This window comes from Gopherus flavomarginatus, chromosome 11, assembly GCF_025201925.1.
Source record: "Gopherus flavomarginatus isolate rGopFla2 chromosome 11, rGopFla2.mat.asm, whole genome shotgun sequence".
Classification (NCBI taxonomy): domain Eukaryota; kingdom Metazoa; phylum Chordata; order Testudines; family Testudinidae; genus Gopherus; species Gopherus flavomarginatus.
This window is the reverse complement of record NC_066627.1, coordinates 33,650,996-33,668,219: the sequence shown is the minus strand read 5'-3', so window position 1 is coordinate 33,668,219 and position 17,224 is coordinate 33,650,996. Positions and strand designations below refer to the sequence as shown.

The window sequence follows — 17,224 nt, the reverse complement described above, 5'->3', positions numbered from 1 at the left end:
ATGAAAGCATCTGAGAGAGGCAGGGCACCAGAGCCCAGGTATGAAGTCTGTAAAGGTGCCAGCTCACAGCCTCCTCCCAGGGTTGCTGATTGTGAAGAGGCTGCACTATCATCTGTCACCTTCCATAAGCATAGAAGCTGATGGCCAGGTTTTCAAAAGTGCGCAGGTCCCCGTCCCCCATCTGAGAATGATGGGGGCTGCTGTATGCTGGGCACTGTTCAAAATCTGGCCGTGGGGTTTTAATCCCACTCACCCACTCTTACCAGGATCAGTTCCTATTAGCTATGACCGCACCATTTCCATTAGAATTCTGTATAGCAAAACGACGCCCAAAGCCATATTCACACCCTGCTCTGGTCTCAGTGTACATTCATGGTCTGTGTATATTGCACTTTAGTGTGTAATGGCATCACTTTTCCAGCAGAGGGTTCTAGCGCCCCAAATATAGGGGAATAGGATGACAACTGCTGCCTTTGGGTGGCATGATCAGTTTCTGCTCGAGAGTTATTTTACAGCTTCTCCATTCAGTACTGCAGCTGGTATTTCTGGGCTGGAATCTCTGCGGGGTATTAGGTTTGGAATCTTTCCCCTGCAGTAACATGCATATCGTCTCACAGCTTTCAGATACGTCTTGATGGGGGTGAGAGTCCCAAACTGTCCCCCTCCCAAACCAACAACCTGTGTTAGGCTGAACCAACCCTTCAGCTGAGGAAGGCAGCGAGTGTTCTGAAGCCGGTGAATAACACTGCAGGGGAAACTGAGGGGCTGTGTGAGCCAATGGGCAGAGTAGGCTGCCTCTGTAGTGCTCCCACTCCCTCCACCCCAGTCCCCAGCCCTTTGAGTGAAATTGCCCTTCTGGGCTGTACTCAAAGTTGCCCACAATGACTTCCCCTCTACTGTACCTGTAGGTGTTCATAAATTGTTTACTGTAGGTTGCTCATGAGCAAAGATCTGCACACACTAGCTTGTTATTTATTGAAGGGTCTTTTCCCTGAATGCTGAAATGTTGTACTCTTATTTGTTACAGTGTTGTGGGCTCACTCGTGAGCAGTGGGCAGCATGCCCTGCTTTGTTATTGTAGGGTCTCCCCCATAATGCTCAATTGTGTGCGCTGATTTGTTACAGTGTTGTGGGGTCACTTGTGAGCGGTGGGCAGCATGTCTGGTTTTTTTTATTGTAGGGTTCTAAATGGGAGCTGGGCTACTGGCATCAAAGTTTTTAAAAGCCAGAATTGACACGTTTTGAAAAAGTATTCCTTAAAAAAGCCATGAATTTTTCACACAGATGTAAGGGAACAAAGTCAGGTGTTATAAGTCAAATTCTGGGCCACAGAATCCTAAGCATTCCTTTAAAAAATGAGGCAAGGAAGCCATGTTACCATGCCCTAAACACCCCCTCCCCGGCCTTTGACTCTAAAAATACACAATAAATAAAGTGAGCAGATAACTGTTTATTATTGCATGTAATCCAGCAGAACTGACTAAAAATTCTGGCCGGTATTACACCGATCGTGGACAGTACACATCTTGCAAAACCTATGAAGAAGGCAGTCCTTGTGAAGAATGAAATGTATCTCTATTTTTGTAAGACCTGAAAAGTTTATCAAAATATCCTAGTCATTTTTGAAGGCATGCAGTTTGAGGTAAATCTGTTACTTTGCATCTAAAGAAACAAAAGCCCTAAGAGGCTATGTCTACATATATATGCATGTAGCCCCTTAGAGCTTTTGTTTATAAAAGCAAATCTACCTACTTTTCTCAGAACATTACTGGGAACAAAGCACATTACTGAGTGCACATCACATGCATACAAACTGGGAGAGAAATAGCCTTAGCATTTTTTAAAAGATCCGGTTTTGTGCTTAGAGATAAATAAAGATCTCTTAGATCTCTCAGTCATATACGTGGTTAAAAAAAGCAACAGGCATATTGAAACGGTACAGCTGGCAACTAAGTGCCAGCAAATGGGTCATAACATTTCAAAGCAACTGATCCTGGTGTTTACAATACATTTATATTTAGAAAAAGAAGACAGGTTCAAAAAAGATGAATTGCTACCACCCTGTGCTCTGTGAAAGTTCCTAAGAGATACTTCTCTGCTTTCTCAGGGCTGGAACAGACACATGGTTTCCAGACAGGGATCAAATTAATTTCTCCTCCCACAATTAATACCATGTAAGTGCTACTGTGGCAACATTCCTGAGCTAAATATAGTCACAAAATAAATATGGTGGGGGGGAGAGAGAGAAAAGAACTATCACTCCTGTTTATCTGCATTTTATCTTCAACAACTGATAAATTATACATAAATTGCACAGAGGATTTTACCCGTGTCTTCAATCTGTATTAACCCCCGCATATTTGCCACATTGTATCTGAAATCCTTACAGATTGGCATTTGGAACTGTTTCCCTCCCCTTCCCCCTTTATCCATCAGTTTTCTGCCATTCTTTTCTCTCTCTCATGTTCTCCCAGCTGGTACTGTGCTGTGGGACTTCAGGGTACATGAGGTGCATAATTCACCATAAATACATTTTTAAAATACTGTAGAAATTGATACAAAATACATATTGATTTTAAAAAGAAAGAACTGTCCAAGCACTCAGTCTCACACTAACCTGTAACTTCATCTGTGCCATCTTTATATGCTTGTACTGCTATGGGTCAGAACATATTGTGAAGGAAGTATCTCATTACAAAAGTACAGTCGGAGTGTCAGTTTGTAGTTCTTTGTAGGATTATTGCATATCGCTGAGGCCTCTATGTCTAGAACACCAGAACACTGCCTAGAATTGTCCCCTCTTTAGTTTATTGCTGGTTAACGCCTATGTGCTGGGTCTTTTTCAGCCTGAGGCCCAGATACACTGGAGTCTAACTGGATCCCTTGTTTTGTTTTCTCACAGAAATACCTGAGCTCTTACAATTGTTTGACAAATCCATTCCCTTTTGTTGGGACAACAAGGCCAGAAGGCCATGCCTGCAGCCCAAGGATGAGTGAGAAAAGATACTGGAGAGGCGCAATAATGGCATCTCTGTATTTGGAAGCTAGTTGCCTAGTTTAATAGCAACTTACATCAGGTTCTGAATGCAACATTTAAACTGGGTTTTTTTGTTTGTTTTTAAACAAAGGAATTCAGGCCAAATATTTCTTCAACAATTACAGCTGTGGAGTAATTTACTGCAAAATGATCCTATCTAACTGCTGGTGTCGTGGACAACCCTCAGCAACAAGACTCAGTGTGTGGGTGCTGCATAGTCCGTAAGCAGACATGGTCTCCATCTGCTAGTATTTGCCCACTCAAGAGAAACAGCCTCTGATTAGCCTATCTGTCAAGCATGTACAACACAATGCAACCTCCCTACTGGTTCTTCAGCAGCAGCATGTGTGATCCAGCTATCTAGTCTGAGGATGCTTGCTTGCTTTACACTCAGCCCAATTTCAGTTGCTCCTCAGCACTCATTTTTGGAAATTATTATGGAAGCTGGGAGAGGAAATGCTTTTGGTTTCTTCACCTTGGATGATATTAGATTCACTGACTTCCAAGTATGGGTTCCCTCAAGGCTATGCCTTGTTAATAAATAATTTAACTTCATTTCTGTAGCAGCAGGGGAAGCAGCCTAAGGCTTTTGCTAACAGTGGATTGATAATACTCTGGGATTTAGTGGAGTGGTTGAACATCCTCAGCTCTGGCCTGGCTCTTATGAGTGTTCTTGTCTAACGTGTGCATTGCATTATCTCTTTGCATTTACTGACATTCTTTGGGAAAATCTCTGACACGGAGTCAATCAAGGGAGTCAAAGAACACAGGGCACTTAAGTGTACATGCTTCTACAACTACAGATAAATCCCTTTTCCCTGGCACGATCAGTGACTTTGGTGAGAACACTTTAAGGCAATGGCTAGTTCCTAGAAACGAGGAAGGGTTGCAAAAATCCAGGCTTCTTTTTGTTGGACTGGAGAGTCACCCATAAACTGGGAGCAGTGATGCTAAACAGATAATCTGAAAGCTTTATTTTAAGGTTCATATTTGTGGTGCAACTTTGGGTTCTAAAGTCCTCCTCTTTGATGTTTCCATATGTCCAAGAGTTTAATCCCTGCCAAGGTCCATGGTCTACATCAATGGTAACACCTGTTCCGGAGAAAGATCAATGGAAGAGTTAGTGAAGAGCAATATGTACAACCATTCCTAGGTATGTTATACGAGAGCATGAGGAGCTTCTGGTTAGAGGGAGTGTGCTAGGATGGCATCTCTCTTTCTGCCTGGATTCTTTATGAGGGAGGAAGCTGGGCTCAGTCCTTAAGACTGAAACACATGCTTTACATGCTGCAAGTTGTCTGTGGGCAGATTTGGAAAGAACTTGAAACCAGGCTGCTAAGAGCTGCTGTTTATCCTACTGCAAAAGGCAGTAAAGACTATTAATGTATTTCCCCCCACAGGTGTTATTCACACCGTTGGAATAATGATTAATACATTAAGCTAAATAAAGCAGAGTTTAGCTGAGCTGTTTTAGCTACCGGTCATCCCAACAGAACAGGAGCTTGAGTCAAACTTTGAATGGGCATGAGCTGAAGAAGGGTCCGTGAGCATTAATTCAGGCTTGAGGCCAAGTCAGGACTAAGATTAAGGTGCAAATTCAATAGTTTCCTTGCACATTTTCAGCCCAAGATGATAGAAAGCTTGTGCGAACTTATGAGAGATTTACTGTTTGGGCCAGTAGCCTCACAGGGACTGCATGCAAGATTTTAATGCCACCAAACCTAATCTAAACCTTCATCTCTATTCAGTGTCCAGACCAGTCTCTGATCCATAGTTTAACCCTTATCTGAACCAGGCTAGCTCTACCAATGCTGGAAATCTTACTCTGTAAATCATGCTCATCTAACGGGGGTGGGGGAGCGAGGTTAAAAGTATATCATGTGATTTACACTCAGCCAAAACAATTCCAATGTGAATGTTGAAAAACGAAGTCCCACTCCCATGAAAAAACAACTGACCAAGAATTCTTCAGCTAATATTTTTTATAATGAATACATTTGAGAATCCCTATCGGTTTGCAAACTAACAGCAACAACAAAAAGAGGCAACACTTATTGAATAAATTATTGGCTGTGAATTATTGGCAGAGCCAGCAAAGTTGGCCATTTTAAAAAGGAATAAGTTGGAGTCTTTCTTTAAGGAAATATTCAAAACAGGAGCAGGGAATTTTCTCCCACTGAACTCATTTCACTGTTTCATTTCCACGTATATGTCAAACTTACCTTGACTGAGGGGCACATCATGTCAGAAAATGTACAAATAAGATGGCCAGACCAATATTCAATAAGATGACCATGCAGATCATGATTGTGTTAGGTCCCTAAGGGAAAAAAGCCAAAGCAAAGTATTAACCACCATGATTCAAATACAGACATAGCTACAGTTCCCTGAGCTACCACCCAATTCAAAAGACACTTTGAAACCAAATTCTTTCAAAAATGGGTGCCTAAGTCTAGACAACTAAATAACTGGCCTGATTTTCAAAAGTGCTGAGTATCCAGCAGCTCTCACTCTTGTTCTTTGATTAAACCTTCTTCGCTATCTGACCAGGCTGAAAAGACCATGGCAGTCTCTCTGGACTTGTGCAAGCAACTAGTACAATTCATTTCAAGTTGTTTTTCAAAATTCCATTGCCTCTGCCACAAATTGTCCGTTTGCAATGTTGCTGTTTTTAAGAAGAAAAACATACTTTATTTTTGCTAGATTGTCTTAATGCGGGACTAGAAGAGAAAATAGCATGTTGAGAAGAGAAAAGCCATTTTCTTGTGATATTGATTTTCCGTCATTTTTTTGTTGTATTATTTGATGTTCCAACACTGCCATGGGGCTGGGCGAAAACCATTTTCATTTCCTTGTAGGTGGAGAGATAGATGAAGCATGGACTTATTTTACACACCCACATCTGATGTGTGAAAACTATTCCAGGAATAGAGAGAGACAAAGGAACATTTTAAATACAATGTTGGACAATAATTTTCTGTGAGACAATTTCTTTTTCATCTAGAGGCAGGACTGGCTGTGAAGGTTACTTTGGAAGAAAAAGCAAAGAAACCCCTCTTACAAATGGCTATGGGACCCAAAAGGGAACTGGATGCATGTAAATGATTACACTGCACAAAAGCCAGAAGTTGCGGATCAATTTTGGCCCCTTTAGTGTCGCGCGTGTGAATTACATAGCTAGACTACAGCATCAGTTGGGGTTACAATGACTGGGGAAAGAAAGGCCATTACCTGAACTGGGGGAGGAGAAATGAGCTGCTAACAAAAGTCATCACATGGAATACGTATTACTTTCAGGCTGAAGAGTAACTGGACTCCTTCTCAAGGGGGCACTTTTATACAGTAACCTGAGGTTGTAACGATCAGTCACCCTCACATGCTTGTCATCAGGGCCACCTCAGACTGGATCAGAATAACTTTTTAAACTTCTGTCTTCAAGCCATGAGTCCAAACCACAACCCCAGATTCAACTGCCCCCAGGACTTGGGATCCTGATCTGCTGGCCAGCCTCTTCCTCTCTGTTGGGAAAACTTAAACCTGGCATCAGAACACAATCAGGAGCTTCAGGGAACATTCAGATTCCAATTTCAGGGCAGGGGCCTGTCCCATTATTAGGGAGGAATGACAGTCCAGTGGTTAGGGTGGTAGCCTGGAGCACAGAAAACCTACATTCAATTCCCCACTCTGCCACAGACTTCCTGTATGACCTTGGCCAAGTCACTTAGGCCAAGATTTTCAAAAGCAACTAATGACACTGAGTGTCTAAAATTTGGAGAGCCTAGCTTGAGATACTGGAAATAGGCCTGATTTTCAGAGGATGGGTGTTCAGCACTTTCCGAAAATGAGGGCCCTTTACATTGTCTCAGGTTGAGGCACCCCAAATTGAAGCATGGGAAATCACCAGTTACTTTTGAAACTCACAGTTGGTCTCTCTGTGCCTCAGCTCCCCATCTGTAATAACACAGAGACATTGGGGGCCTAAATATAGTAAAAAGATCTTGAGGCGCTCAGGTACAATGGCAATGAGGGCCATAAATGTACCTGAGATAGATTATGTGGACAGGGGTTTTGTGATGTGGGCATCTGTCCACTAGGCCACTATGCCGGCTTTAGACCACGGCTCTCTTGATACGAGCCACCAACCCGCCTGGTGGTGGTAACAGCTTTTGATTAGGAAGAGGTAAGCCAGTGAGGATCAAATAAGAACCCACCCTATCAATCACCCCTATCTTGAGGCAGAAAGTCAAACCCAAACTTCATATGACAATCAAAACAATTAATATTTGTAACAAAAGATTCCAAGCACCTCTTTCCCCTGAGACTGGAAGCAGAACTATGTTTTAATAAGATGAGAAACACTATCTTTGTGGTATTACCAGTCCAGCTTAACCCTGCAGACACTGGGAAAGCCACTTCTTATGAGGGTTCCAGCCTAATTTCTAGGTCATAAAGGTTTGAAGAAGCCCCTGAAACTCTAAGTATCTAAACCTTCAGGCCTTTTTGAGGTTCACTTATTAATATTCACTGCCCAGTTGTTCTAGATACAAACCAGTGAACTGGAGCTGAAAGGTCAATTCCCAATCTCCTCAGCCATCCTGTCACTAGCAGGAAATCTTGCATTAGGCATGGATAAAACTATCCCAAAGATCTTTCATAGTTTCATAGATTTTAAGGCCAGAAGAAACGCTGGGGCATCTGGTCTCATCTAAAGTTATATTAAATTTAAATTACCTCAAATTAACCAAAATACTGGCAAGATGCTTCACCAGAAGTTGAAATCTCAAACCAGCCTTCCAAAGTGCATGTGCAGATTTTGTACTCACACTTGCACATGCAAATTGGTGAGAGGTGTGCAACCCCCCAAGTGAATGCACTTCAAAGGCAGATTTGAAAATCTGGCCCCACATGCATAAAATTCCCATTCTAATAGGCTACCATGCAACATCACCTCTTCAAATTCATCCACTTCCTGTGTCACTGCTTCAAGGGAAGGCTCCTTCTTAGCTACCACTGTAGGTTCAGGTTTAGCCAGAGCCTTGGTCTCAGTCTTTTGCTCAGGCTTGGCTTCAGTTGCAGCTTCTGTTTTCACAGCAGCCTTGTGCTCGGCTACATGGTTTTGCTTCAGCTCTTGTTTATGTTTGGGCTCTGGTGTGGGCTGCTCTGGTTTAGATTCTGCTTTGAGCACTGGTTTCTCTTCAGGTGCTGGTTCCTGCTGAGTGATGGGTGTACCTCCCCTCCTCTGAAGTTCTGCTTTGTGTTCAATAGCCCTCACGTCAGTTCTTGGCTCTGGGGAGATCGACTTGGTAGGTGATTTGGTGACAGGGAATGGTTCTTCCTCAAAGTCCAAGGGGGGAGTGACTGGGGAGGTCCTCACTGCATAGCTGTGATAGCCTTGGTATAATTCGACATCAGGTTCTTGCACTATCCTCTGAAGGGGCTTGATCTCCATCTGGTCTGCTGAAGTCCTGGTATTGCTCAGCCTAATGGAGTTCTGTGAGGCAGGTCTGCTGCTGGCTGCTGCCTTCTCCCCATGTGCCAACAGTGCATTGGATGGCGTGCTGGGCCTACTTCCTGTGAGGCTCCTGTCTCTGCTGTGATCCCCATTCCAGTTGCCTGGGCTGAGGAAGCCATCCCTCTGTGAACTCTGCTTTGCCCGCTTTGCCTCCGGTGGTGTTCCAGCAGGACTCGGAGATGGCATTCGGGCTGGATTTTCCTTGCGGTCGGCAGAGTCTTTCTCGTGGAGCTGAGGGCTTTCTGGAGGGGTTGACGGTGGTGGTGATTTGGATGGTAGTGCTATCGCTTCCATGTTTGCCACATTCTCGACATTCTCAATGATCTCCTGGAGCAGCTTCCTCTTCTGGTACTCAGGGCCTGGAGGAGAAGAAAGGAAGAGATGTTTAGCATCCTCTATGAGTAGCTGGTCACCTTCTGCCTGCCTCTTGGTTCTCATGAGCTAAAGGGTCTACGTGAACACATGCTTAAGGGCCCCTTCCGATCCTTGTTATCATGTGGGAACACAAAGGATCTACTTTTTTGGTGCTCCATGACCTGGCAACTGTTTTTGAGGGTGCAAGTTTGTGCCTGCATAAAACTGCACCTACATTTTTGTGTCTGCACTTCACTGCAGGTGCAAATACTACACATCAAATTACCTGATTTGAAGGTACAAACAGGAAGTTAGATTCTCTCTACTAATATGCATCACAGACCCAACTTTGCACCTCCCAAACTAAATATCTGAAAATCAGGAACAGAGGGTTTTCAGAATCATAGACATTATAGATGAGAAAGATCCTGTAGTCTAGTTGGATTGGCTGGGATTGCTCCCTTCAGTTAGAAGCAGGACCTGCTCACAGATTGTAATGTCTACATTGTCACTTTGCCAAGATACTAGCCTAGGACAAAGTAAATGAGAGAGACAAAGTGGGTGAGGTAATATCTTTTATTGGACCAACTGCTGTTGGTGGAAGAGAGAAGATTTTGAGCTACACAGAGCTTTTCTTCAGGTCAAGGTAAGGTAACTCACTCTGCGTGTGCTGGTTGGCTCCTGCAGGTCTCCTGCCTGAACTCGGCATGTGCTGTTTCTGACATGGACTCTATATAAAAGCACCATGTTCAAGTAACTAAGCCTTTACCTTAAAATATTCTGAAGCCCACTTATGGGGATTGTCTAGCTCCATAGGAGATGGTCTAGGTCAATAGCTTGGATGTGACCCAGCAGGACGCTTGTGTACCACTCATACTATATTTTTAAGGACAGCCCTGATTTTATGGGTTCATCCTGTGTTCTGCAAGGCCAGTTTGATACAGGCACCAGTCAGTGACTCAACACATTCCTATCTGAAACTGGCACACAGACCCTGCAGAGTTCCACTGAAAAAGTACATAATATGCAGAAAGACAAGAAGGTTCTTCCCACCTAGAGAATATTATTGTATTTCATTCAAGTTCCTCCCAAACCGACCTTTTGTTGCATTTCCCAGCAGCTAAACAGTCCTGCTGCATTTCTCCAAGTTACATAACTAGCTGGGACTTTTACTAAAGATGACACCCTGTCCCGGGTTAAAGCATACACTGAAAAGCCCAAGAGAAGATTCTCTCCTTCTCTGTTAATAAACCCGTCAAATAAAGAAAAATCCCTGCAAGGGAGAGGGAAATAAAAATTCTCCCATATACCTTTGTAGCTCCTTTCACTTCTTTCACCCAAGAAGCAAAATACTCTTTACAAACACTCAGTATCACAATCGCAGTTCAGTCGAAACACAATGAGGTAGCTGCTGTTCTCTCCATTATGCAGATGGAAAAGCTGAGGCACAGAGATACAAGGTGACTGACTGTGTGACCTGGGAACATCATGTGAAGAGCTGGAATAGGATCCCAGAGTCCTGACTATGCAGAGTACATGCCCACTGGTTTGTACTTGACACGGCTCAGCTGTGCCTTGACTGCCGCTACTGATGACAGCAAGTGCGAGTATGTGTACACGCACAGGAAAATCAGTGTAGACATAGCCTCAACCTCACCTTCCTGTCTTTCTCCAGATCCCTTCACTCCCCTCCTTCTGAAACAAATGTGAATGTCTCTCACTCTTATATTCTTTGTTCTAGTCACTTGCCCTAGAAATTTGTTCCATGGATTGATTTCCCTTTGCCTGAAGAAAGGACTTTCTAACCTCCTCATGTGAAAAGAGCCAGGTTGGATTTTCTTCAATACATCTAAACTCCTAAAATCACAGTATGTTTTCAGAAGAGATTCACCACACATTGGAAACTGACACTTATCTCTATCTCTGACACTGCCCTTCAAACAGGCAGCTAAGGGAAAACTGAGACAAGTAGCTATAGGTCAAAATAAAAAGTCATTCCCTGGTTGGACTTCCCTGCACCTATACAGGGAGAGCCAAATGAGTCATCTAGGCAGAAGGGCCTGTTGTGACAGCCAAGTGCATAGATAAGCAGCTCCGCAGACCTGTGCAATGTTCAGCTAAGTGACCTCTGGCATGGAGATCCTGTTCAGAACAGCAGAGCAAAGACCCATCACAATTCCACAAGGTGACTCCAGGATTTAGATTTCACTCTGACATCTGACCTCATCTGACTTGCTGGTGTCAACACATCTCAGATTATTGTTTGCCTATTAGTAAATCTTCGCTTCTTGGTAGCCCTGCACAAAGACTGCACAGCAAGTCCCCACCAAACAAACCTGCTTACATTTTGATGTACAGTAGTACAATCTGGCCTCTTTAAAGCAAACAACCAAATCCTACCAACCCAACATGCCCTGCACATGCTTCTCCCTGTGGGGAGATGATGAAAAAACAAACAACAAATAGATGCGAGGTTACATTTCTTAAAGCACTGCTGGAAGATGCTGTACCAGGGGGCTGAGTGCAGGAAGCTGAACAGAATGGGGTAGAGTCATTGGGCTATGCCAGTTATCAAAGGGCAGCAGGCAAAGGTGAGGATGCAGGGACATACTTTGGCCCCTGGTCTACAGGAGGGTGGTTATTGTTACTGATACAACAGTGGTGCCTAGAGGTCCCAACTGAGACCAGGGCAGCATTGTGCTAGGTGCTGTACATACATATTGTAAGAGACGGCCACTGCCCAAAGTACTTGCAGTCTAAATAGATAAGACAGACAAAGGGTGGGAGAGGACACAGAGGCATAGAGAGAGGAAGTGATTTGCCCAAGGTCACATAGCAGTTTAGTGGCAGAGCCCTAGTGCCTTATGCAGGAGACCATGTCATGTTCCTACTGGTTGCAGCTTCCTTCCGCTCCACGTGGTCCCAGCCCAACACCCCTGCTAAGAATCCTTCTAAGAGGTGGTGGTGAAGATGGAGTCTGTTTCGTCTAGTACAATTGTCAAAAAATCCTGCCTACACTAGAGCAAACAACCCAGATTTAATTAGAGGTGGGTGCCTAAGTGAAACATGTCTGTGGCTATTCATCTGAGTAAACGACTCTATTCAATCTGAGTTCATGCCCCTTTTGTGGTCACTTTCTGCCAGTATTTCAGCAAACAAGTGTGCTGGCAGAGACAGTGAATTTTAAGGGACTATTCAAGCATATCAGTCATGTAAAGCAAATTTTACATTTGTAATCCTGACCATTCAGACCAGAAACCTGGTTCCAAGAGATCTGCTTAGCTGAGTCAGGGAACAGAAATAACCAGGGGTCCAGTTTGTGTTGTGAACATCAAATACAACATGCGGCCTGTGACGGATCAGCAGAGCAAGAACCGCTGGCAGGAATTACTTGGCGAAGCATTTTGAACAATGAATTTGTCAAGTGTTTGTACAGCACCTAGCACAATGGGGTGCTAGTCCACAACAGGAGCTCCTAGGTGCTGTGGTAATACAAATGATCAATAATAATTCGAGCCAATCTTAAACTGTACTCTGGGAAGACCGAGGCAACACACATTAAAACATTATTTGCTCTGAATTATGCTTTTGGCTCCTGTTCAAGCCATGCCACCTACAACTGTCTTTGGGAGCAGCATCCCCTGTGTGGTTCTGCTGAACCTGAGAGCTTCTATGGAACACAGGGGTATGTAGCAGAGTATGTGCTCCAAAGGAACAGGCCTTTCAGTCTCCCTACAGTGGACTATCTAGCTGTTCAATTTCTTTTTCTTCTTTCCCCCAAGTATTAACTGAGGTTTTGAGGCTGGCCTGGAAGTTGATTGACTCCCGCTAAAAATCGGTAGTGTGAGCACTATGCTGCTAACTCTGGCCTGTATAGGGTGACTCCTACCAAAGGTGGGGGTAGGGGAGAAGTATAGGGTTTATTTTAGCCACCCTGCCCTGCCTGCACGCTCCTGTCAATCATAAAGAGACCCATTCAGGGCCATTTATTTCTGGCTGCAACTAGATTATTTGGAGGCCATTCCACCAGTTGTTCAGTCTCCTCAAAATAGCGCCCAGCAGCCTCCCCGCCTGCCTTGGGTTCCTCACCTCTCAGCTGGTGCCGTCTTCTCCCTCTGAATAATTCACACAAGAAAAATCAATCTCACAAACATGCCGGCACTCCCCGCCTCTCTCACTCGCCGGCGTTTGCTCAGCCTCTGTCTTGTTGCCTGCCTCTGAGTGCGACATTTCAGCGAGGCCCTTTCCCTGCAGATTTTTGCCCCTTTTTGTTACACCTGTGATACTGGCTGGGACTCCATGCACAATACTCACTAAAGGGCTGATGCGATTTGCACTGGCAATGTAGATGCTCTTTTTGCACCCGTCTAAATGAACTGCAGGTGCAAATATAAGCTCTTTGTATTTCTAACTACTTGAGTGGCACCCACAAAAGAGGCGCAGCCCTCTTGGGGTATGTCTTCACTGCACAGTTACCCTATCTGGGTTTTAGCCCAAGGCCCCCAACCGTCCAAACAAAAAAACCTCTGACCTGTGGTTGGCCCAGCTGAAAGTGTGGGTTTGAACCTGGGTGCTTCACTCAAGCTGGAAACTGCTCACTTTGTAGTGAGGATGCAGGCAAAATCACTCAAGAAATGACAATCCTCCAATGCTTTCCCACGATTTCACCCAGGGGATAGACAAGTTCTCACACAATTGACATAATTAACTGGGAATGACACCTAGAGCCTCTTAGCACAAAGAAAAAATGGTTACCTGCCTTTCATAACTGTTTTTCTTTGAGATGTGTCGGTCATGTCCATTCCATGCTAGGTTCATGCGCCTACATGTGCGTGAACATCAGAGATTTTTGCCGTAGTGGTACTGGTAAAGCTGTAGCGCCCTCTAGAGTGCTGCACTTATGCCGCGGTATATCTCTACACCATCTCAGTTCCTTCTTGCCAACAACTCCGACCAAGGGGCAGGAGGGCAGGTGGTGGAATGGACGTGAGCAACACATCTTGAAGAACAACAGTTACGAAAGGTAGATAACCGTTTTTTCTTCTTCGAGTGCTTGCTCATGTCGATTCCATTCTAGGTGACTCGCAAGCAGTATCCATGGAGGTGGGCTCGGAGTTCACCGTCGTGCAGCTTGTAGTGCAGCTCTGCCAAAGCCAGCAGACCTTCAGGAATTGCCCCTGCTGGGTCAGTGCGTAGTGCAACGCGAACGTATGGATGGATAACCAGATGGCGGCCTGACAGATCTCTTGGATCGGCACCTGTGCCAGGAAGGCCACCTAAGACGCCTGTGCTCTAGTGGAATAAGCCATCACAACCACTGGTGGGGGCACTTTTGCCAGCTCGTAGCACTGGCGGATGCACGCCTGATCCAAGACAAAATTCTCTGGGCTGACACCTGGCAACTCTTCATCGTGTCCGTGACAGAAATAAACAACTGCATAGGGAATGGCCTCATTCTATTGATGTAGAAGGCCAGCGCCCATCTGACGTTCAGTGTATGCAACCTGCGCCCCTCATCTGATGTGTGAGGCTTTGGACAGAGGACTGGTAAGTAACTGTCCTGGCCCATGTGGAACTGGGAAACAACTGTGGGCAGAAAAGCCAGACGTAGGTGCAGCTGGACCTTGTCCTTGTAGACCGTATAGGGTTGCTCCGACGTGAGCGCCCTGATCTCGGACTCCCACCATGCTGACATTATAGTGACCAAGAAGGATGCCTTCCAGGGAAGGAGCAAGAGGGAGCAGGAAGCTAGGGGTTCAAAAGGAGGGTCCATGAGCTTCAAGAGCACCAGATTCACGTCCCATGGGGGAACTGAGTCTCGGACGTGCAGGTACAGGCGCTCTAGAACTTTCAGGAATTGTGCTGTCTTGGGAGGGTGAAGACAGACCTGCCCTGAAGTGGAGGGTGGACTGCAGAAATGGCCACCAGGTGCACCCTGACCAAAGACAGCGACAAGCTCTAGAGTTTTAGAGTCAGCAAATAGTCCAGGATGTCCGGCAACGAGGCCTCCTCAGGACGAACACGCTTATCCAAAGTCCAACATGTGAAGCTCTTCCACTTGGCCACCTAGGTAGCCCTGGTGGAAGGCTTCCTGCTGCCCAGCAGGACTTGTTGGACCGCTGCAAAGCACTCTCGCGTGTCCATGCTTAGACACAGAGCAGCCATGCTGTCAGGTGCAGTGACACCAGGTTCGGGTGCAGCAGATTGCCGTGGTTCTGGGATCGCAGATCCAGATGGAGAGGTAACTGCAATGGGTTGGCCACCGAAAGACTCAGCAGCCTGTCGAACCAGTGCTGGTGAGGCCACGTGGGGCAATGAGAATGACGCATGCTCTGTCTTGCTTCATCTTTAGCAGGACACTGTGGATAAACAGCACTGGTGGAAAAGTGTACATCAGTGCTCCCAACCACGGGATCAGAAAGGTGTCCAACAGGGAACCCTTGTCCCCGCCATACAGGGAGCAGAACACGTGGCACTTCCTGTTCTGCCTGGACACAAACAGTTCCACCTGGGAGTCCCCCATCGTCGGAAGATCAGGTTGACCACCTCTGGATGGAGTGACCACTCATGGCGAGAGGAGGTCCTGCTGAGGCAATCTACCACGATTTTCCTGGTTTCCATGTACATGAGTGGCCACCAGATGGATGGCGTTCTGCACAAAAAGGACCCAGAGGCTGAGCTCCACTTGACACAGGGCCTAGGACCTGGCACCGCCTTGCCTATTGTTGTAATACATTGTGGCCATGTTGTCCATGAGGACCTGCACCACCTTGCCTTTCAGGTGGGACAAAAATGACTGATAGGTCTGGCGCACCATCTTGAGCTCCCTGACATTGATATGAAGAGCTAAGTCGTGCTGCATCCAGCAACCTTCGGTGCTGAGCTCGCCCACGTGGGCTCCGCAGCCCAGATCTGATGCGTCCAAGACCAGGGTGAGTGACAGTGATGGGTATACAAAGGGAATCTCCCCGCAGCGCTGACCTGGAGTCTAGCCCCCAGTTCAAGAGTGAGAGGACACGGTCCAGCACAGTGACTGCTCAGTCTAGGGGGTGCCTACTGGGAACATAGACCATTGCTAGCCACATTTGCAGGGGTTGCAGATGAAGCTGGGCATGCCTGACCATGTACGTCCACGCTGCATGTGGCCCATCAGCTGCAGACAAGTGTGGGCCATGGTGATCGGATGTCTCCTCACTTGGGCAATGAGATCCACCATGGCCTGAAAGTGTGTTTCCAGAAGGAAGGCCCGGGAATCGAGAACCACTCTGATAAACTCTATGCACTGGACCAGCGTTAACGTGTGCTTTTCCATGTTTATCAACAGACCCATGTCGCTGCAGGTGGAGAATACCAGATCGAGGCTTCTCTGCACCTGTCCCAGAGACCTGCCCTTGATGAACCAGTCATCAAGATACGGAAAGATCTGGACCCCCCAGCATCTGAGGTAAGCTGCTACTGGCACCACGCATTTCGTGAACACCCTGGGGGCTGAGGACAGGTCAAAGGATAGCACCATGAACTGGAAGTGGCATCCTGCCACTATGAAATACAAGAACTGTCTGTGTCCTGGGAATATGGAGACATGGAAATAAGTGTCCTTTAAGTTGAGAATGGTGTACCAGTCCCCCAGATCCAGGGAGGGGATAATGCAGGCCAGGGAGACCATGTGGAACTTAAACTTCTTGAGAGACTTGAGGCCACGCAGGTCCAGGATGGGTCTGAGGCCCCAGTTTGGCCTTTGGGATTAGCAAGTATCTGGAGTAGAATCTTCTTTCTTCCATGTCCTGAGGAACCGCCTCCACAGCCCAACTGCAGGAGCTTGTCGACCTCCTGAACCGGGACTTGCTCACGAGAGGGATACCTGAAGACGGACAGGGAATCAGGGGGTTGGGAAGGAGGGGTATCCACAAACTGCAGGGTATAGCCCCAAGCTACTATGTCCAGGACCCAGTGGTCCAAGGTAACTCGTGACCAGGCCAAGTGGTAGGGGGAAAGGTGGTTGAGGAAAGGATGGGCAGGATCCAGCCAGCTGACTGGGGAATTGCTCTTGAGTGCACCCTCAAAACAATCGGTTTTGGTCCCCCTCAGGCGCTTAGCAGGTCCGGGCTGGGCTGGTGAGAGAGAGGAGGAAGGGCGGCGATGGCTAAACCCGGTGTCCCTTCTCCTTGCATGCCCAACGAACGAAGGGTAGCCTTAGTGTCCTTCAACCCATGTAGCCTGGTGTCCATCTGATCAGAGAAGAGCCCAACTCCATCAAAGGGGAGGTCTTGAATTGAGGCCTGCATCTCCTGGAAAAAGACTGCCATTTGGAACTAGAAGTT

General features: G+C 46.2%; 1 protein-coding gene across 1 annotated transcript in view; it reads right to left on the bottom strand.

The window, feature by feature from the left end:
- Positions 1-1,430: 1,430 nt before the first annotated feature.
- Positions 1,431-17,224, bottom strand: part of JPH2 (junctophilin 2) — a 66,648-nt gene continuing 50,854 nt past the window's right edge. Inside the window, exons 4-6 of the mRNA XM_050917309.1 lie at positions 7,986-8,908; positions 5,260-5,357; positions 1,431-4,129 (exon numbers count right to left, since the gene is read on the bottom strand). Of these exons, the coding sequence (XP_050773266.1) occupies positions 5,277-5,357; positions 7,986-8,908 (1,004 nt within the window). The 3' untranslated portion in view covers positions 1,431-4,129; positions 5,260-5,276. The remainder of the gene's footprint in view (positions 4,130-5,259; positions 5,358-7,985; positions 8,909-17,224) is intronic.